Source organism: Laccaria bicolor, genomic scaffold, assembly GCF_000143565.1.
Source record: "Laccaria bicolor S238N-H82 LACBIscaffold_22 genomic scaffold, whole genome shotgun sequence".
Taxonomy (NCBI): domain Eukaryota; kingdom Fungi; phylum Basidiomycota; class Agaricomycetes; order Agaricales; family Hydnangiaceae; genus Laccaria; species Laccaria bicolor.
Window position 1 is genome coordinate 469567 of NW_001889893.1, and position 20129 is coordinate 489695.

At 47.6% G+C, this 20129-nt stretch overlaps 8 protein-coding genes across 8 annotated transcripts; 5 read left to right on the forward strand and 3 right to left on the reverse strand.

Annotated features, from left to right (window-relative positions):
* Positions 1 to 464: 464 nt before the first annotated feature.
* On the reverse strand, positions 465 to 1914 carry LACBIDRAFT_294833 (uncharacterized protein). The gene is made up of 4 exons (XM_001883759.1): positions 1900 to 1914; positions 1429 to 1843; positions 1301 to 1377; positions 465 to 1247 (listed from the first exon to the last, which is right to left on the reverse strand). Exons 2-4 carry the CDS (start codon positions 1522 to 1524, stop codon positions 578 to 580), a joined length of 843 nt encoding a protein of 280 aa, XP_001883794.1. The 5' UTR covers positions 1525 to 1843; positions 1900 to 1914; the 3' UTR covers positions 465 to 577.
* A 235-nt stretch (positions 1915 to 2149) lies between these two features.
* Positions 2150 to 3924, forward strand: SRT16203 (class I sirtuins SIR2 family protein; the record flags this gene model as incomplete). Its single annotated transcript, XM_001883638.1, has 8 exons — positions 2150 to 2513; positions 2577 to 2636; positions 2692 to 2774; positions 2824 to 2891; positions 3025 to 3216; positions 3276 to 3321; positions 3370 to 3390; positions 3490 to 3924. 8 exons carry the CDS (start codon positions 2150 to 2152, stop codon positions 3922 to 3924), a joined length of 1269 nt encoding a protein of 422 aa, XP_001883673.1.
* A 1079-nt stretch (positions 3925 to 5003) lies between these two features.
* On the forward strand, positions 5004 to 7439 carry LACBIDRAFT_191088 (uncharacterized protein; the record flags this gene model as incomplete). Its single annotated transcript, XM_001883639.1, has 13 exons — positions 5004 to 5242; positions 5293 to 5824; positions 5877 to 5975; positions 6027 to 6088; positions 6155 to 6299; positions 6358 to 6449; positions 6499 to 6570; positions 6624 to 6791; positions 6854 to 6959; positions 7017 to 7167; positions 7222 to 7250; positions 7300 to 7370; positions 7393 to 7439. The coding sequence occupies 12 exons, from the start codon at positions 5004 to 5006 to the stop codon at positions 7348 to 7350; spliced, it is 1746 nt and encodes a 581-aa protein (XP_001883674.1). The 3' UTR covers positions 7351 to 7370; positions 7393 to 7439.
* Positions 7440 to 7563: 124 nt separating this feature from the next.
* On the reverse strand, positions 7564 to 10639 carry LACBIDRAFT_329590 (uncharacterized protein; the record flags this gene model as incomplete). The annotated part of the gene is made up of 11 exons (XM_001883760.1): positions 7564 to 8063; positions 8123 to 8252; positions 8314 to 8585; positions 8649 to 8723; positions 8844 to 9025; positions 9282 to 9489; positions 9862 to 9952; positions 10008 to 10110; positions 10155 to 10242; positions 10308 to 10434; positions 10466 to 10639. The coding sequence occupies 11 exons, from the start codon at positions 10637 to 10639 to the stop codon at positions 7564 to 7566; spliced, it is 1950 nt and encodes a 649-aa protein (XP_001883795.1).
* Positions 10640 to 11215: 576 nt separating this feature from the next.
* LACBIDRAFT_302872 (uncharacterized protein) lies at positions 11216 to 11866 on the forward strand (the record flags this gene model as incomplete). The annotated part of the gene is made up of 3 exons (XM_001883640.1): positions 11216 to 11291; positions 11341 to 11391; positions 11448 to 11866. 3 exons carry the CDS (start codon positions 11216 to 11218, stop codon positions 11864 to 11866), a joined length of 546 nt encoding a protein of 181 aa, XP_001883675.1.
* Positions 11867 to 13792: 1926 nt separating this feature from the next.
* LACBIDRAFT_302873 (uncharacterized protein) lies at positions 13793 to 14880 on the reverse strand (the record flags this gene model as incomplete). Its single annotated transcript, XM_001883761.1, has 5 exons — positions 13793 to 13846; positions 13903 to 13963; positions 14025 to 14495; positions 14549 to 14625; positions 14686 to 14880. The coding sequence occupies 5 exons, from the start codon at positions 14878 to 14880 to the stop codon at positions 13793 to 13795; spliced, it is 858 nt and encodes a 285-aa protein (XP_001883796.1).
* A 1728-nt stretch (positions 14881 to 16608) lies between these two features.
* On the forward strand, positions 16609 to 18036 carry LACBIDRAFT_329593 (uncharacterized protein; the record flags this gene model as incomplete). Its single annotated transcript, XM_001883641.1, has 7 exons — positions 16609 to 16722; positions 16752 to 16920; positions 16982 to 17315; positions 17344 to 17358; positions 17642 to 17695; positions 17800 to 17865; positions 18027 to 18036. 7 exons carry the CDS (start codon positions 16609 to 16611, stop codon positions 18034 to 18036), a joined length of 762 nt encoding a protein of 253 aa, XP_001883676.1.
* Positions 18037 to 18672: 636 nt separating this feature from the next.
* Positions 18673 to 19899, forward strand: LACBIDRAFT_146089 (uncharacterized protein; the record flags this gene model as incomplete). Its single annotated transcript, XM_001883642.1, has 7 exons — positions 18673 to 18842; positions 18900 to 19010; positions 19054 to 19099; positions 19161 to 19250; positions 19307 to 19441; positions 19511 to 19708; positions 19789 to 19899. Coding segments are annotated over 7 exons (861 nt in total), but the record flags the coding sequence as incomplete, so codon positions are not given.
* Between the last annotated feature and the right edge of the window lie 230 nt (positions 19900 to 20129).

The following is a 20129-nucleotide window of genomic DNA, read 5'->3' on the forward strand; positions in this document are numbered from 1 at the left end:
TGCTCTCCGTAGATAGTCAATTTCGGTCTCAATTACATGTATGTATGTACTAAGTAATGATCCTGCATAGTTAGATTGTACTTTACTGTCTTAATACATTTGTCTGAGGCCTGTCTTTATTTGTGTGTATCGAGGACCTGTAAATGACTGTATACGTGGGAGAGAATTGGAGGGAAATGTAACCCTACCTTAGGGCTTATCACGAATTACAAAAGCGAATCCTGCCGTCCCGCCAACCTTAGTCGTCGACAACTTTCGAGATTGGTTCAAGCTCTAGGTTTGCATCGTTATGTAATATTTCGTGCTTTTCAACGCACCCGACTCCTGAAGCCGCTATATATCTATGTCGCAAGCAGGTTGAATATTAGCTTGTAGCTGGAGCTATTTTCGGCCGCTCAGAATGTCAATCTTCCTGAACCAAAAAAATTCTTGTCCTTCAAGGCGCTTTATGCCCATGCTCTTCTATAATTCCAGCATCTTATATGTGCCTTGAACACGCCATAAACAGTATACAATATTCAATGAATAACTAACTTCAATAGTGTCAAAAGTGCCCATCAGTGTTAACCACTTGGATTTAACAGGACCATGATCGGCCATTCGCGAAAAGGGCGGCCTCGAACGCGATCATCAACAAAAATCCAACCCCAAATAGCCAATTGCCGCTCTGGAGCAGCCATAAAGACCGGTTGGCCAGCTTGATATCTCCGTTCTGGAAGCCGGTTGTTCCCATTGTTGGCGTCGTTGTCTCGTCAAGAAGCCAGCTCTCCCCTGCCATGAACATCTCTCTGGAGGGAAACACCTCGATGATTTCGCACTCGAAATCGGGGATAAAAAGTTTATACTTCCTCCATAGTTCTTCGTCCTTCTTGTCATCACTACCACCCCAGGAAGGCTTTGAACTTCGTTCAATTTCTTCCACGGGCCCCGACCCCACGGCTAACAATTCGAAGGCCGGGACTTTTTCTAGACGTCGGAACATCTGCCCAATGGCGTACTTCTCCTCAAGGAAGAGGCGTGCACATTCGGATGATGTGATGCGTACGCGGGAGGTGGCAGTACACACGATCTTGCCAGAGCATTGAAGATGCACTTGGCGTGTTTGAACTATAGGTGTTTCTGGGGACGCGGACGCGATGATAGTGGGGTTGGGTAGTGTTAAAGGCACAAGGGCTGATGCTGGGGAAGTTTGATGCAAGGTCTGGGAGTAGACCAGAGCGATAACTATTGGACGGGCGAAGAACGCGCTGTAAAACGTGTGAATGTTTAGCGACGGCGAACACTGCGCCATGCTACGTACCTCAAAACACGCTGAAGATCGCCTTGGGCGGAGAGCGCGATACGCTCAATACCAGTGACGTCGGCTGGCCACGGATACTGTATATATCGCGGTTAGTCAGCAGAAAAGGACTTATTGATGGACCTTACGCTGATGCTTGTTGTTTTCGCATTATACGATTCGAAGGAGGTTGTTTTGGTCATTGGAAGTCCAGGATACGAACGGCGCTGAGGGAATCCTTCCATAGTGGCTCGGGGGTAGCTGCTTATATACACAAACTCAATGCTAAATTCGCAATTCAGGAGGGACCTGATTTGTGGGTGTCCGTGCAACGAGGTCGTGTCAATCTAGTGTGGTCAATGATCTACGATGGTGATGGGTCTCAGGCTCCCTTTTACAAGGCCGAAATCATGTAATTTGCAAAGGCCCGCCTCGTGTTGCGCGGCTTTGCTTGAAGAGGAAGGCTCTTGCTTCTAGAAAACGAATTGGAGGACTTATGCAGTCTAAAACATATGTGGAAGATGTGAGTGGGTCCAGTGTTGAATGGTGGTCAAAGTGGAATGTCTGCCCTGAAATATCCTGAGATGTCTGCTGATGCGAGTGAAAAGGACAAGACGAACGAAGCATTGTTCTAGTTTCCTTGTTCGTAGCCGCGAGGATAAATAAGCGATAGGTCGATGGTCGGCGCAGTCACCTAATCAACTGATCGAGTCGAGTTTGAATCTATATTTCGAACGTTCGAACCGTGGTAAAAGGAAAAGGAGCTGCCACAACTTCCAGCTACCTCAACCTACTCTTGTCTTGGCGCACCTTTCACCAAATTTTTTTGAGGGTATCTATGCTTGGCAGTCGGTCTAGCCACGACAACCAATGGCATTTCGCGCTTCCAATTCTGCCGGTCCTTCAGCGTCAGCAATAAACGCGCTAAATAATGGACTTTTGGAGAAGCAACAACACTCGCACGCCGGTGGCCCCGCGATGTGCCGGCTATCTGCCAATGATATCCTCGCACTACAGGTTCAGGCGTTTATTGACGCATCAGAAGATGTTGACATGCCGCGAGAGGTGGCTGATGATTTGATTAGTACCATTCCATCTCAAGATGACGATCCAGAGGCCTTTCGCGCCCCGGAAGGAGTTGAATCTGGTGATGAAGGAGATGAAGAGGCTGAGAATGGCGAAATAGAAAGTGTGCAAGTGGATATGTCTGCCTTGTTTGATGTTGCTCAACAAGGTGTGTCTCGACTTTACTTGTTATCTTTGCCAGAGGTGGTTTGTTGACAAAATTTATTTATAGCTGAAAATTTGTGGACGAAGCGAGAGATAAAACAAATTCTGCACCACCTCAAGGAACGCGGTGGGTGTTAATGTTGCCCAGCCAGGTTTGCATTCAAATAATGAGGTCTCACCAGGCATACACTCGTTCACAATGGAATACGTTCATAGGCGTAACGTACCTATTTACAGGCTCCTTCTCGCCTTTGGTATTGGCCTGGTGAGTCCTTGTCCTTCAGAAAATACCATATTTTCATCCATACAACCAGTGTCCTGAGCTCCAAAAGAAACAACCCGCCACCATGATGTACTTTTTACAGGTTGCCATGTCCAACCAGTAAATCGTCTCGCCGCTTTTCTCAGCCTCAGAGGTCTCTCTCTGACCATGATGGGTTTAGGCTTCGAATGCGTGACAAACTGCTTCAATACAACACGATAGCTGAGCCATCCAACTAATCCGCCAATCCCAGCGGATCGTTATTCTCACAGGGGCTGGAATCAGTAAGCATCTCCTTGCATCATCCCCATCAGCTCGTTTCTCCTGTCTTATCAAACTGCTCACAAGGCGTCTCGTGTGGCATACCTGACTTTCGATCTCGAAACGGTCTTTACGTGTCTCTAAAGGATAAAGGTGAATATGATTTAGACGATCCACAACAAATGTGAGTATGGATGGCCTTTTTGTCGACTCTATAGTCACCTTGTTGTTACATCAAAATAGGTTTGACATCAACTATTTCCGAGAGCCTCCATCCGGTATTCATTTTGCAAAACATTCTGGCGGCTCCAACGCTGATATCTACTAGTTTTCTAAGATCGTCTCGAAAGTAAAGAAAGCAAGTCAACTAATCAAATTTGTTTCTCAAAGCTCGTTCGCCAGGTTTCTAGATTTGCACCATTCAAGCTCCTTCCATCTTTGACATATCCGTGGCCAGATCTATCCCGCCAACTTTGTGCCATCTCCATGCCACCGCTTTATCAAGCTCATCGAAGATCAAGGAAAGGTGTGCAAACTCGCCAATGACTGCAAAAGAACATCATTGACATTGAAGATAATGATAACAGTTGCTCTGGGTACTAATGCTTTTTACGTTACCTCGTTTTTGATGTTTACCATGCCGTTTTCACCATTGCAGAATTATACCCAAAACATAGACACACTTGAAACACTGGCAGGAGTCCAACGCGTTCTGCAGTGCCATGGATCCTTTGCCACCGCTAGCTGTCTTCTTTGTCGCCGGCGCGTACCTGGGCTCGAGATCGAGGCGGATATTCTCAGACGGACAGTTCCCCTCTGTACCGTTTGTAACGCTCCGTCATCCTCGGCAAAAAAAGTCCGGGGCAAGAAGAAAAAAAAAGAAAGTGAATGAATGGGACAGCGATGTCGAGGATGAGAGTGATGGTCCAGACTTTCCTCCTGGCATTATGAAGGTACTCAAGTTTCAGCTTTCTCCGTCAAGTCGTCTGATGTTGTCCTAAAAGCCTGATATAACATTTTTTGGCGAGAAACTCACAGACGAATTCGACCGCTATCTAGCTGAAGATCGTGATTAAGTAGACCTCCTCTTGGTCATTGGCACATCGCTCAAGGTGTCCCCGGTTGTCGACATTCTTTGTACGTACGCTTCTCTCATCTGGCTTCCTTGCCAAGCCCGACTGCTAACTCTCACAAAGCACATCTGCCCCATTCAATACCCCAAGTAAGCTTATCTATGACGTGTTAGCGGACTGACCATCAACATCCCCCTTTCCCGACTTAGATCCTCATCAACAAAACCCCAATCCGCCACATTAACCCAGATGTAAGCTCCGACACTAGTGTCTCGCCTTCTCATCACAACTAAACTTCATTCTACTTGGTTTGGAAGATCGTCCTTTTAGGATATGCGGACGAGATCGTAGAATACCTATGCGCTGAGCTGGCTTGGACTTTACCCCCGCCAACACCACACTCCAATTCAAACCCTAACTTGACGCGGCTGCCTTCGCCCAGAGGTGGTAACAACCTCAAACGACGGACAAGGTCTGATCTACAGGTGTCGAAGCCCCCAGAGAGAGTTGGAGACAGGCGAGTTGTTTAGGTTGTGCGCCATCTTTACTGACCTTGGTTTGGTTTGGTCATCTAGTCATGTATGGTTGTTTGATGACGCGCAGGGGGGCAGGTGGTTAGAAGAGTTTCGATGCCAGTTGCCAGTGAATGCTGATAGCTCTGTGCCACGAGCATCTGCATCTTCATTTCCTTCACCTGCTACTGGAAATGGGACTTCCATGTGTAATGCTGATCCTCGGGAGGCGAAAAAGGCGAGGGTAGAATCGCCTTCCATCCATCAATGCGGAACGAGGATGAGATACACTAAGCTATACCACTCTGATCGGCACCCCAGAAATAGTCGTCAAATAACCCTTTCGAAACTTGTCTCTTCGTCAGGCCTCCTACCCAACCCTCAGAATGTTGTGGTCGTCAACCGTCGTCCTCAGTCTCCTACACCTCTGTCTCTCCAAACCCCTTGTCAGACGCTGGGACGACCTTGCTGATAAACATTCCTGGGCTGACATTCCTAAAGGATGGGATTTTGATTCACCTGCACCCGCGAATTATGTCTTCGACTTACGCATTGGTGTCAAGCAAGCTGGCATGGAGGACCTCATTGCAAACTTGATGGAAATCAGTGACCCTGGTCATGGAAGGTAATTTCTCCTTTCTGTCGTTGTTGGCGAAAATGACTGACGATTTCTAGGTATGCCCAGCACTTGACAAAGGAAGAAGTAGAAGCCTTTGCGAAACCTCACCCGGATTCTACGGAGGCTGTAAGTTCCTGGCTCGAGCACCACGCCATCGAAAAATCTAAGGTTGCGCACGTCAGTGGAGGTGGCGATTGGGTCACAGTCCGCGTCTCAGTAGCTCAGGCCGAACGAATGCTTGGAACCAAGTACAACGTCTACCATCACCCTGCTTCAGGTCAGCGCGTCGTCCGAACCATGGGTTATTCCTTGCCTCGCGAACTTCATTCTCACATCGACGTCGTCGCACCCACGACATATTTTGGAACTATCCACAGCATGCGGGCGACCAGCTTCTTGCAACCTGACATTATACCTGTTTCAAACGCTGTGAACGCTGTCGTGCCTTCTAGTTGCTCGTCCACGATAACCCCGACTTGCCTGAGAGACTTATACAATACTTCCACCTACATACCCGCTGCTACCAACGTCAACAAGCTTGGCGTTGCGGGTTACCTTGGAGAGTTTGCGTCGACTTCGGATCTTCAGGTAGGTTTTTGGCTATAAAAGGATTCCTGTTGTTCTCATTAATTTGGGATAGACCTTCTTCTCTAAATTCCGGCCTGAAGCGAAAGGCTCGAGCTTCTCCATTGAGCAAGTTAACGGTGGAGGAAACGATCAAAACTCGCCTGGTGTCGAGGTAGAGTCGTTGATCAATATCATTTTTACTGTTTCATAACCGACATTCTAGGCCAATCTCGATATTCAGTACACTATAGGAATGTCTTTCCCTACGCCGAACATTTACTATAGGTGGGTACATGCTGGAGCGATTTCATCAAATAAGCAAGGACCTGATATATATTTCTTTCTTGCCAGCACTGGTGGATCTCCTCCTTTCAACCCCGATTCGCAGACCCCAACGAACACTAATGAGCCTTATCTCGACTGGCTCAACTTCATTCTGGCACAGAAAACCATTCCACAAGTCATCACGACATCCTACGGTGACGACGAGCAAACGGTGTGTCGTCTCGAGTTTTGGCTGGAGATTGGTTTCACTCATAATGTCACTCGATCAGGTTCCAAAAGATTACGCCGTCAAAGTCTGCAATATGTTTGCTCAACTCGGCTCGCTTGGGACTACAGTTTTCTTCTCCAGTGGTGATTTTGGGTGAGTGAGGTTTCTCCAACTTCCTGACGTATCTTACGACCCGTTGAAGTGTTGGCGGTGGTGACTGTAAGACAAACGATGGGAAGAACCGAGTTCTTTTCCAGCCCGCCTTCCCAGCTTCGTAGGTTTCTTCTTTTTATTGGCCCTACATATCAACTCGGTTGTTCTTCTCAGATGTCCATTTGTGACCGCTGTAGGTGGCACTACTAAGGTTAACCCCGAGGTTGCTGTTAGCTTTTCCGGTGGTGGTTTCTCCCAATACTTCACTCAGCCGAGCTACCAAACCCCAGCTGTGTCAGCTTTCTTGTCAGGGCTTGGTATCAAGTTTACTGGAATGTTCAAGTGAGTTTAAACCAGTGCGAAGTGCACATTTTTCGCGACTGACTAACGTGTCGTTCCCTCAGCCAAACCGGACGCGCGTACCCAGACCTTGCAGCCCAAGGAAGTGGGTTCCAGGTAGTCGTTAGTGGCCGAACCACCTCCGTTGGAGGGACCAGCGCCAGCTCCCCCGTGTGTATCTCTGTGGCGCACAATCTTATCAAATAGACTAACTATGAGCGTTATCAGACGGTCGCGGGGGTGTTCTCCCTTCTGAACGACTTCCGTTTATCCAAGGGTAAAACTTCTTTGGGGTTCATCAACCCCCTCATCTACTCGACCGCCGCAAAAGGGTTCAACGATATCACTTCCGGCTCCAATCCAGGTTGTGGAACCGCTGGTGCGTTGACTTTAATCACATCCTCGTAAGTGTCGTTTTAACATAATAAAATAGGATTTACTGCTGTCAAGGGCTGGGATCCTGTAAGCCCTTTTCTTGGCTTGGGTAGATCATTGGCTTATCTTCTCACAGGTCACCGGACTCGGTACTCCAGACTTCGGGAAATTGCAAACTATGGTGTAGACACCGAAGAGAGAGACCAACGGGTTCGCGGAATTTTCAATAGAAAACGAGTGCTTGAAGTTTACAGTTCGTTCAACGTGAATCACTTCGATAATTTGAATGTATGCAATGGTTATGTACAATATGAGTATGACGTTTGTACAAAGTTCGCGATGGATGTTCAATCAACAATAAAGACAGAAATAAAGATGTAAGATTCGAGAAAATAAGACACTAATAGACACACGCAAAGTTGTTGCCACAAAGTAGGCACCAAGTCGATGCTTCCAAGAATGCTTGGACAACCCAGCTGCGGGCTTGTTCAGGTTGTATAACGTTGGCCGGTGAACTTGCAGCAGGCAAAAGGGCCTTGCGAGAACAGCCTACGCATGTTCTCAGATGAGGAGTAGATAGTAGGAACGAAGTAATGGAGCAACGACCTGGCAAATCAGGTCCGTTTAGATGAGCCTCTGCATGCAAGGACCAGAGCTGCATGAGCTTACCCCACTGATGACCATTCGCACATGTTCCATTGGTCGTTGCGCTACCCATTAGCACCTCGGAGCAGCAAGCAGGGCACAACTCTTGAACCTTATCAACATGCTCCTGGTCTAACGAACACTTGAAGTTATTTATGGCGTCTGACAATTGCTGGACCTCCTCAACAAGTTCTGGAAAACGACCAGGAAGAGAAGCCTGTTCAGCAACGCGGGACGCGAAGGCTAGATCTTCAGCTAAAACGAGATGAGCAAATAATTCAATTGGGTTTTTATTGTAGGCTTTTACAACCTACCCTTCAACACCGCGAAGACCAGATTGAGATGCCGGACCAGTATTTGTAGTGTTATCTTGGAAATGTCAAAAAGTAGTTTTGACACTGCGTGGTCACATTCAGCGCGTATCTGAGCATTTGCTGTTATTTTCTGGAAACGGTACCAAAAACTGTTATGCTTTTTTCTAAACGAAGGTGACCATTGCGCGTACCCCTAGAAATTCTGCGGTGTAGAGTTTTATCCGAAGCCGCAAGAGGATATCATGGCCGAATAATTGATTCGTCAAGCTTTCGCGGAAATTTCGCTCGAGAGAAGGAAAGTCCAACGGATCATGGCATGTGGCTTTGGCCGTCGGCAAAGCACCTGTCAACCCCTGAAGGGATTCAGGAGTGGAGTCCAATAAGGCCGGAACCCTTGACTGCAGTTCAGGGCAATGGGGAAGACGTGTAAAGAAGGGGCGAAGCAGATGAACAGGGCTATACCCTGTCGCTGAGTTGTAATTCTTTTAGTTTCCAAATAAAGACGATTTGGAGACCGCAAACGTACCCGCTCTCGATGTGGTCAAGACCTGGCGGAGCTCATCCTCTAGACCATGAATTTCGGGGTATTTCCAAAAGCTAGCTGCTATTAGGCTCGTTTGACGCCTAGTGCTGTATTTGTAACTGAGATCACCAGGTTGGCAAGATCTTTTACAGTCGAATTAGCCAGCGGATTCTCCTAGTGTAGAAGATTTTCAATTACTCTTGAATCCAAGTAAAATCCCCATGCTCATCGAATGACGTGAACCCAAAAATGGAATTTCTGTCGGCCACAGTGGGTTTTTCGAGCTCGGTTCGCTCAAATATAGAACGACAGAGTACTGAAAGCTTTGAACTGTGAAAGTCACTAGCAAGAGCTGGCCAGCAAGGGTCGCTAGAAACCGTCTGAATGGTGTGGATAGATCCGTCATGAAGTGCGATCAAAAGGACGTCCTCTTTATTCACATAGTGCAGCCCAGAAATCGGATGGAAACAAGAGCTCCCCGACGACGTGTTTTGTGTTTGCAAACGAAATGAACGGTAACCGGACCATCCCGGAGAAGATTTAGAAGACCACAGATGGACAAGCCCGGGCTTTCCATACACGATAATAACCTAAGTTGGATTATGAAATTATGAAAGTATTTCGAGGTAGACATACTTTACGTTTTTATCGGCGCGAATCCAGGCCAAGGTTGTGAGTCCCCGCTTATCTGCACCAGTGACTGTTTCAGTCTGGTTTCCAAAACTCGCCGTAAGGTTATATGTCGGACCGAAAATAGAAACAGTGGGGATTGCTTCGAGCGCTTGTGTTATGGTCACAACACCAACCTCGCCATCGGCGGTGCCATAAGCTAGTTGGATTTCGCCTTGACAGCAATCTCAAGCGTCAGAACCACGATTCCATCATTGGGTAGATCGAAAACCCTCACATTTTCGTTCTTCAGCTAGTTCCCAGGAAGAAAAAGCAACGTGCGTTAAAGATGACTGGGAAACTTGCACAGAGCCCAACCAGCCCATATCTTTCTCTCCAATAACCCTGGGTAAGTGTTAGTCGATCATTGTTGTGAAAGAAAAGGCTATGCCTCAAAAAAATTAGAAGTCCCCCACGGGTCCCGACGACGAGAAAAGAACCATCCAAAGAAGGAGCAGGTGCGACATTAAAATCCGCTTGAGTCGACCAATCGATGCCTTGGAAACGCGTCATAGGCGATGGCATCTACAGATCCATAAAAACTTACATGTCACTTGTGCCTGTATCGTTTCTTCAGATCGGGATTGGCTAGAACGTGCAGAAAGCTGGAGCTCCAACCAAGACGTCACATCTTGAATCTTGGAGAAGAAAATCAGGTGCCTAACACATTAGATTTGGTCGAGTTTTGTCTACCTTGTTCCATCGCCCTTTATATCTGTTCTTCGAAGAAGCCCAGAGAGATAAATCGAAGTTGGAGCTGAGAACGGCTACCACACATCTTTTCCACAAATAAAACCTGTCACAAAAGCATCAAAAGTAGACCAATCCGTCGGGACTCACCCTCCACTACCTGCCATTAGTTTGCTCGGCGAACGCGCGACCGCTCGTAGGCCTGTGTCCAGAGATCCGAGAGCCGCCGCTCCCCATTCTAAATCGGTTGCTTTAAGATCAAATACAGTTTTTATGACAAAGGGTGACACGGTGGCCACTGACCTTGAGAACGGTCGGGCCACTTTCGGATATTGATTTGGTCGAATTCGATGATCGTCTGCGCCCAAGCAATCGATTTATCAGCCAATTTCAGATGAGGATGACTGGTGTCATGTGCATTCTCTGGAGTCTGCACACTCTTCAGTAACCAACATTCAAACCTGGCCAAACCGAAATTTTACAAGGATGTGAATAGCATCTTTGGTGACAACCAGTAGTTGACCATCAGCTGTCCATTGTAAGCATGATCCCGCAGAAGAGAACGAGGCATGTCCAGGGATTTTTATGTTTGTGTGAGCCAATCCTAATGTCGCGTGGTCCGCATGAAAGACCATCAGGACCTATGAGATAAGGACATGGCTTCAGAAGAAACCAGCAGGGTATAGCGGCTGTGGCTCAACTCGAATGCCAGCGCCGTTGGGGATACCGGAGACTTCTAGAAAAAACGCCACTCAGTAGGCAAACTACCATACTAAGTACATTTTCTGAGAAAAGTCGGGAATAGTGGATGTAAATACCTCGACTTGCAGGTCGGTATCACAAAATTGATTTAAGGTGATGCAGGATAATTCTCTGAACGGCGAGGATTGATGAGAGGACTCAATGGTCGAAGAGGCCTTTACGAATAGTGATATTTGAAAGGTTGTCGCGGTGTTTGAAGCTCCGCGGAAAGCTGGCCATGAACTATAGATTGCAGACGTTGACTTGACGTTGATTGAGCCAAGATTGAGCTTGATTCGACGTTGAGCCGGTATTGCATCTTGTTTATCCCGCCTCACTTTGCCATTCAAACCACAACCTTGAACGCCTTGTCCAAGAATCTCCAGGAATATGACAGTTAGCAGGCTATTGAGATATTGCGATGCCACTCATCAATTTATATTCAGGATCTAACGTTTTGTCATTTGCATATGACACGTCATGATCTTCAAGTTCTGGACACTATTGAGACGACAGATTACATGAAAGGGGAGTTGTCGGATGATGGTTGGTTCATCAGTTAGTCTGTTGAATCACCTAAATTGACTGCTTCCAGAGTTGGATATCCCTCCCCATATGGTGCCACCGAACCCAGACGATTCTGACAGTATGTTAGGATGACTTGCAATTTCCAGCCCATTCTTAATGTGGTTGCCTGGATAGTTTTACCCTCCCAGGTACACCCCTCATACCCTTACGGTAACCCGACCAATATAAAACATCCATCTGCAAGACCACGCCCGCCGTACGACCCATCCTCCCGTGCCCTCTTTGAAGATATGGGTTATGCGGGAGGTGGGATAAATGGCGCGTTACGCTGGAGGGATCTAGCGTTGGATGAACTTCTGCCAGTCGATGAAGAAAAAGAAGAAACCAAAAGGGCTATGCAAGCGAGGAAAATGGCTAGCGGTGCCTCAACTCATAATCCACAACCCCAACAACAGCATCAACATCCCCCTATGCCCCAGGACCAAACTATTGAGGAAGACGAGGAGGAAGACGAGGATAACGATGAGAATAATCACGACGAGGACGAAGAAGAAGACGAAGACGAGGAAGAAGAAGAAAGTGACGGAGAATGATTGAACAAAGATTAATACCCTTCTGTCTATCCTAAGCACAGGTGACCGAGTTCCCTGTAATATCTGAATTTTTCAGAAGTTGGAGTTTATCAACGGCCTGGTCACTCAACCCGCTTTGAACGATACAAATTTGACTGGTGGAGGGTACCACCGACCGCCAAAACTCTCATTCTCGGGCCGAAAATTTCGGTTTGGAGGCTTTTTACCGGTGGTATATGTCAAGTACACCCACGGGGCCCTAGTCTCTCCCCCCGGCTTCGACTTACTTGACTCAGTCATGTTTCTTTCTCAAGCCTTGTTGAATGGCGCCGGGTTGTTTTTACGTATTCATGCCACCCCTCGTGGGGCTATCATTGACAAGCTGTAACAGGCATCTTTTTCCAACCTCAGAAACACAGGGCAAGTATCGTGTTGCGTAGCGTCGTTCCGATGTACTGAACGTATGCAACTGGACTTCGCGTCCTTTTCTCTCTTTTGCGACGCAAATACGCCAACATTCGTGGATTGTGGAAGCGACCAAAGTAAGTGTCCCGCAACGTGTAAACAGACCTTTTCTGGTGACCTTATTTGGGTCCTTTGGCCAATCCCCCGGTCTGATCAGGTGTGCGGATTCACTCAGCCAGCCATCGCCATATCTGAGAATCTATTCAAAGCTCTCTCCTATCTCTTATCTAACCTGGGGTTTCAACGTTCTCCAGCTCTATTGATATCCGTCATCAAATTGGACTCGCAACGCAATCAAGGGCTTTGGGTGCCTCGAAAACGATTCGATGCTTGGAAACGCACTGGCCACCATTTCAATGTTTCATCTCCCCTCACAGAAAAACATCAGGCGATCCGATATCATCGCAGAGACGTTAGCCTATGCGAGTGGACATACAGCTCCGTAAGAAGAGCTCCCTCCTAGGTAACTCTACTGTGGGGTCGTCAAGTTGGCCGCGCCTCCAAAGCGGCGTCCGTTGACGTGGTATACATACACTCACATGTCGATCTAGACAATCCCATCTTATGTGTATGGAAATCAAGAAAGTGACGTCGGCGTGACTGACCAGGGGTGCATCAGCCCTGCCCAAGATACTTTCGTGCGATGTCAGACTGGCGACTCGTCGAGGAATGTTACACACGTTTCCACGTGAGCAAGTCACCCATCCCCTCCCGTCCCCCCTGCTTTCTTATTCAAATGTGTCCACGTTGCCCACGCGAGCGAGACTCCGCGGCATCACCTTCCCTGGGAGACATTTTGGGACACCTGGACAGCTGGACCCGGTGATGTAACTTGTACTTTGTTGCTCGTAGCTAATGGAACATCTTGTCCGTTGTGAGATAGTTAGTAGAGTCAAACTTCATCTGTCTCGAGTTACAAGCCAAGGTACGTACTGTCGGATCGCCTTCCATTCCCTCCGCAGATGCTCATAAGGAGCAGGAAGCAGGCAGTTCGTGATGAGAAAACTCAAAACTGACCAGACCCCAGAATAACCTTGGAATAACCGCGCTCCGTCGCGTCGGGGTGGGCAGGCTTGGTACCATCGATTCGCTCCGTTTTTCAAATTGTTTTGGTGACCGATGATCGTCCTGCTGACACGTGGTAGCTGGCTCAAGCATACCCTACTCAATTGCTTTTCATTGAAGACGGGTCCCGAGACTGTGCCCCTTTACAACTGTACCTGAGTTTTCGGGGCGCTTACTCTGCCATCACATCGGAGGTGATTGACCGTGTATATCAAATCACGTCTAAAAAAATAGGAAGGATTTCGGAAGGATGCAACAGAGAATCAATGGCTATGTAGCAGAAAGCATCAACAACACATCAAAAATCGCACCGAAGTCTCCCTTGATTACAAAGGACCTACTCAGGTTAGATGGAAAGAACTCAAATGTAGAATGGCAAAATGATATGTAATTGGATTGTAAGAAAGAAATAGATTCTCAAGCATCTTCAGCCGTTCGCCAGCGGAGATTGCCCTCGTAAAAGTCAAGGAGCTAGATGTGAGAATCGGTAAGATATGTGACGGGTACATTTAGAATTGAAGACATACCTTCTGGGGAAAACGTTTTTTGCAGAGTGTGGACACTTCCCTAACATGCTCACCAGTGCTCCTGTCGCAACAAGAATCTGAGGTCAGTGAAAAGCATGCATCGAACAGCAGATCAAACTTACAAGGAAAAATATATATACAGTTCTTGCCCAACGCGCTCGACAGTATCAACACTGGTAACTAGGTCTTCCCAGCTGTCTTGATTCATGTATTTAGCCATGGTCACCGCAACTTCATCACCGTCAACGGGAATTGGCGAGGCTGTCCGTGTACTCGCCGTCGCTTGTGCTTTTCGGTTCGGCTTGTCGGCTGATTTTTCAGTGATGGTCTTCCTGGCCTTCTTTGTTACTCTAGCTGATGCGGATTCGGGCTTGTCCTTATCCATGTCTACATCGGAGTCTTCTTTGGTGACAGATTTACGGCCCCGCTTCTTCGGTGCGGTGGTTGTGGCAGCAGCAGCGTCAGAGCCATCCTCGGCGGCCACAGACTTCCGAGATCGTTTTGGGGATTTCGTTTTATCGTCGCCACCCTTACGTGGGCCCTTGACCCTCTCGCGTCTCTGCCAAAACTCCTTGACAAGATCACCTGCATTCCTAAAATGGGTTCAAATAAGTAAAATATTTAGAAGAGGGAGAGAGACGCCCACTCTGCGTCTGCTTCGTCGACCCAGCTATTTTCCGATTCTGCGTAGCCTTTCCATTTCACCAAGTAGCCTATTCGACCCTAACGCGCGAAAAAACGCGTCGTAAGCCTATACGCGCCTCTATGCAGAAAGTAACTTACACCAGGAAAGTAGCCACGTTTGGCGTCCCTAATTTCCTCAATTTCGTACTCCTCTACCTCGCTGTCTTCGCCATTTTCGGCCTCAGACTCAACCTCGACCGACGCTTCTTTGACCTTGTTGGGCGATGTCTGTTTTATCGATGTCGCCGCGGGTTTTGATTCTTCGCTGTCAGAAACCTCTGAAGCTTTTGCCATTTCTCGTAAGCGGAGAGAAAGGGTAGATTTGCGCAAGTAAAGAAGGTGGGGTGGGCAGAGGTGGTTGTTGACTGGTGACAAGCAAGCAACGTGTGAACAAATTGCATAAACGAAATTGAACACTAATTGAATTTCAATGCAAGACTGTGTCGAGTCGTCGACTTTCGTCGACACCGCAGCTGAAGCGGTAAAAAACAATTATTTCTTACTTTCACTGTACCAAGGATTGCTTCGTACTCTCTTTTCGTGTTTGAACCGAAATTAAAACGAAGGGAATGGTTGCACTCATACCAACAATGCATACTAGTAGCAACACCACTACATGATTTTTTACAAGTGAGGTATTAACGTCTCTAACCATCTATCACCTCCGCCTACTTGGGCTGGCACTCCGTCCCCGCGGTCCTCTACCCTTCTTCGGACCCGAAGGTGGTGGGCGAACAAAGGCGTAATCACATTGTATAGCTTGTTCCAGCAGAGGCGTCCCCGCAGCCCCATCGATAGCTGCTTGAGCCTCTGCCATGGTCTCGTACTCCACGAGAGCATAGCCCTATGAATCGAGTCATTAGCTTGAGCATAGATGTCAGGGCGCAATGACGAAGCGCGAACCTTGACATAACCCGTTCTTCGATCAAGGTTGAGGTGAAGGTTTTTTATCTCCCCAAACTCTGCAAACTTGTCCGTGACGTCCTCCTCCGTCGCCTCTTCATGAACGTTGGTTACAAGGACGATCCAGCCCTCGACGGCTACAAAAACGGCAAAAATAGCAAGGTTTAACGAGAACCCAACATTCCACAACGCGCGACTCACAGCGTGCCGCTCTTGTGTCTAAATCCTTGGCGTGGATCGCTTCCACCCTGTCATAAGTTGGCTCTGTGGTCACCGTGCCCTCATTGCCTCCTGGAATAAAGTAGTTGATCAAATACTGTCCGGTGAGGCTGCGATGAACTTGCCTGTGTTCTGGAAGCCTCTACCTCTCCTTCTAACGGCACCACCTCCCGCGGCCACTTAAACACTTATCAGCTACTTCTGTTTTGAAGTTCAAAAAGACGTGAATAAAGCGTACTATCGTCAATATTCATTTCATCGTCAGACATCTTGGTTAGAGCGAGCGAGCGTGACCTTTGTCACATCGAAATTGGCCAACCAATACCGGCCGGCCGCCATTCCGGGGTCCTCGAGATAACTGTAATAATAATTAAAAAATAAAACTGTCACCTGGGAACTAGTCGGTCGCGTTGCTCCGTTGATGTGGACTCACACTTACGGCCTCGCTGTACCAACAAATTTGAGGAGGACAATTATCCAGCCAGCGCCATGTGTCACGGCCTACTCAGCAGCTTGTATTTATTGTGAATAATATTGCTCAAAATCCACCTCAAAATGACTTGGTGTCAACTTGGTGTTCTATTCTTTGATCCCGATTCTCATTGTCCAATTTGGCGAGTCCACGGCCATGACTTTCCTCCGTCATCGCGTGCCTGTAACGTTATTTGAATACCACACAACCCTGGATCGCGATTGGTGTGTTTCCTACTTGGGATTGCGAAAAAATAGGGACTTTGAAACTCATTGAGCCACAGACGATTCACACACAAATACATACGGACCGAAATACGACCTTCAAGGTATTAAAGGACGCTCGGAATTCGAACTTCAACTTTATCAACTCCCACTTTTTTTTGCTTGTCCCAGAAGTTCTTTCCACTCGCCTTGTCCACCCCCGTCATGCACAATATGCCACTCATTAACCACCCTTGTACGCTCTGCTGCCGACCAACGTCAATGTGGTGCAGTCGCTGCCAAGGCGCCTGGTACTGTTCGCCTGAACATCTCCAGAATGTACGTTTACGCTCGATTGTCCTGACAAGGCCGCTCACCATGCACGTGCACAGGACTGGGCTAGACATCGCAAGGAATGTATACCAGCGACCGAACACCCCGCGACAAATGGTTATACGGTCAATATGATCGCGACACCTCCACCAGCCGAACCTCAGTACATAACAGTGTCTGCGATACTCTTTTCGCCGGAAGAAGGTTGGCATTTACAACTGAATGGGTTGCTCTCGTGACTGACAAATGTATTGGAATGTTGCAGAACGTCCGCGCATCATTTCTATCAGTTGCCGACCATCACACAAACCTTCCCAAGGAATGTGCCCGGTACCCATGGTTCAGTCACACTTCCCCGACAACCAAGCGGAATCTATCGTGCTTACACAAGGATTAAACGGCGAGCCTTTGCGATTCCCGCTTCATCTCTGGTACAACACGACCGCATTGGCCAAGGGAGCCCCTCTTAACCGCTCAATCTACCACATCACTTCTGGCGCTGCTCCAAAATCTTGGTCTGGGACTGTCATCGTATTAAAATTCAACGGTTCTCGGAGACAAGGATATTCTGATGCGGGATCAAACGACCTTCCTGCGCTGTCTGCTTACTTCCTCGCTTACGGAAAGTCATCTTAGAGACTTGTAAGTTCCGTTTGGTCAAAATTTTTCCTTGCATCACTCATGGCAGGGTTTTCTTAGAAATTCTGATTTGTTGCATCGCGTCCTGCACGCGCATGTCATCAGTAGACTTCAAACCCAGCATTTATCATCATCACCCACTCACCACTCTCTTGTATTCGATTTGACTGTAGCATAACCTTCTAGCTCCTTCACGCTTCCGCATAACATCATCACAAACCCTTATAATTATTTATTAGCCAGAACAATTGCATGCTTTACGCGTCTGAGACGTATTTATCTTTAGAGACGTTACGGAGCGCCTCGCCCAAAGCCCCGTTATTGTCTTTGTCGTGGTCATGTGAGTTTTGAAACGTTGACGACCTCCCCGAGGGATCTTCAAGGCTACTTATCTCGAAATAGCAGGAGCGCATCATAAAGATCGTAGTTCGTGATCATACATAGCCTGAGAAAAGATGAGAACCCTGCTCGTTCCTGGCAGAGAATTTCTGTCCGGGATGCCACGGCCACGTGTGTGAGAAAGCCTCGATCGTAATGACACTTTTTTCTTGAAGAGTCGCCGGGACCCAAGTAGACATAGGTCTGGACTTGAAGCGTTTCAAAGTGCTTTGTCTTTGACGGTCATTTCGAAAAATATACAGTTGACTATGCTTGTTAATTTTTTTCGTCAGTATCGTTTGAATTCTTGAAGCCTGAAGCCTTTTGAAGAGCCAAGAGACGGCGTGGCGTTCGATCTACCTCTGTTTTCGGATTGAATAAAAATCTATGTGAGGTACGTATACGTACAGTGTACAGCCTACAATTGCGTGATCATCAACGGCCACCTTCTACCATGATCATTCACGTATCATTTTGAGTCAATGAATTTGGCGCAATCAGTTAAGCTGGTAGTGAAATGGGCAACGTACATTCCAAGTCATAATGGAATGACTGGGGAGAATGAAATTCATCAAAGCCTTTTGTTTGTCCGATATCTCTCCTTATTGCATGGAAACCAGATGACAAGCAGGTCAGCCCCATCAAGACGGTGCGGATTGTCGCACAGAGACTAGTCCATAGGCGGCGGAGAGATAGATCATCGGGATTCGGGCCTCAGCTGTGCAATATTTCTAACAAACCTCAGCCTCCAACCCGTTGTCATCGGTGCTTAATGTTAAGGTTGTTAAATGAGCGCTGTTGGTATTTCTTTCCCCAATTTTTTGAGGTGGTGGGGAGCCTTGATGGTCGGGGGTAAAACATAACGGATCAATTATTTCCAACCCTAACCCCGAGTCGGATGCTCAAGCGCCATTGAACTGCACCTTCACCATGATCTCCTTCACCTCGTTCCCCGCAAAGCTCGACGACAACTACAGCTATACGCGCCATCACCCAGGGATTCAAGATGACGACCTGATGGATCTGGACGCTGACGACCTGCTTGGAACCGACGGATCAAGACTGACGTGCCCTGGCGAATTGCTCACATCCTCACAAGCCTATATGCGGTGTGGACTCCTCAATTACGCTCGTTGTTTTACGCGTCTGATAAGGAGGTGAGATAGAGGTCATGGAACGTATGTCGACAACGAAGAGGTTATCGCATCTGTAGCAGGAACGATCGAACGCGTCAATAAACTTGTCACTGTGCGAGCTATCAGCAGCAGGCACGTTTTGTGCCTCTTCCTTCATGCTCATATCTTAACTATTGACCATAAGGTATAACCCAGAAGTTGGAGATCTCGTCGTTGGGCGCATTACGGAGGTATGCAACCATTGGTGGTTGAAACTATGACTACGGAAAACTGAAATCGACACCATGCTAGGTACAGCCTCGAAGGTGGAAAGTTGATGCCAACTCCAGGCAGGATGCCGTATTAATGCTATCCTCGATTAATCTGCCTGGCGGCGTACAGGTACCAGTACCTTCATGTCACACCAATTGAATTTTCTGACATTTTTTTTCTCTCAGCGCCGCAAACTGGAAAGTGATGAGCTTCAGATGCGAACGTTCTTCGAAGAAGGAGATCTACTAGTTGCCGAAGTTCAAGCGTTCTTCTCAGATGGCGCGATGTCACTTCATACGCGATCTTTAAAATATGGCAAGGTACGGAACTGATCTGATAAGATTGATGCATGCACACGAACTGTCGACTGATGGTTTACCTCTCGACAGCTTCGCAACGGGCAGCTCGTGACAGTCTCGCCGATCTTGGTGAGGCGTCTCAAGTCCCATTTTTTAACACTCCCATGCGGCGTGGACCTTATCCTCGGGCTAAATGGGTACATATGGGTCAGCAAACACGTCAAAGAAAGTGAACAAGAGGGTGAGGAGGGCTTTGACGCTGAAGCTGTCTACTCCAACCAAAATGATGTACGTCAACTTTTCATTTGTACTTTTCAGTTTTCTTCGAATCAGAATGGTGTGGGCTTAACGCTATGAAAAACACGCAGGAGATCGATGCGTCAACGCGGACCGCTATTTCGAGGGTGACAAACATAATTCGTGTTTTGGCATCGCACTTCTTACCGCTTACGGACACTCTTTTGTTGCAAGCGTATGAGTGGACCGTCGACCAGGAAAGCGGCGTCCAGGACCTGCTACAGGAAGACTTTGGCGATGCGTTGATAGCGTCTATTATTTCGAGGGAATAAAAAGTTTTTGAACCTCTGCACGCGACCCTAGTCGACCCTCCAGCCTCTATTGCTTATCAAGTTTGCCCTGTCTGAATCTAAAGTACGTTGCGTCAAGCTCAGATAGAGATATTTGCCCTGAGTGAGGTCATTGTAGCCTC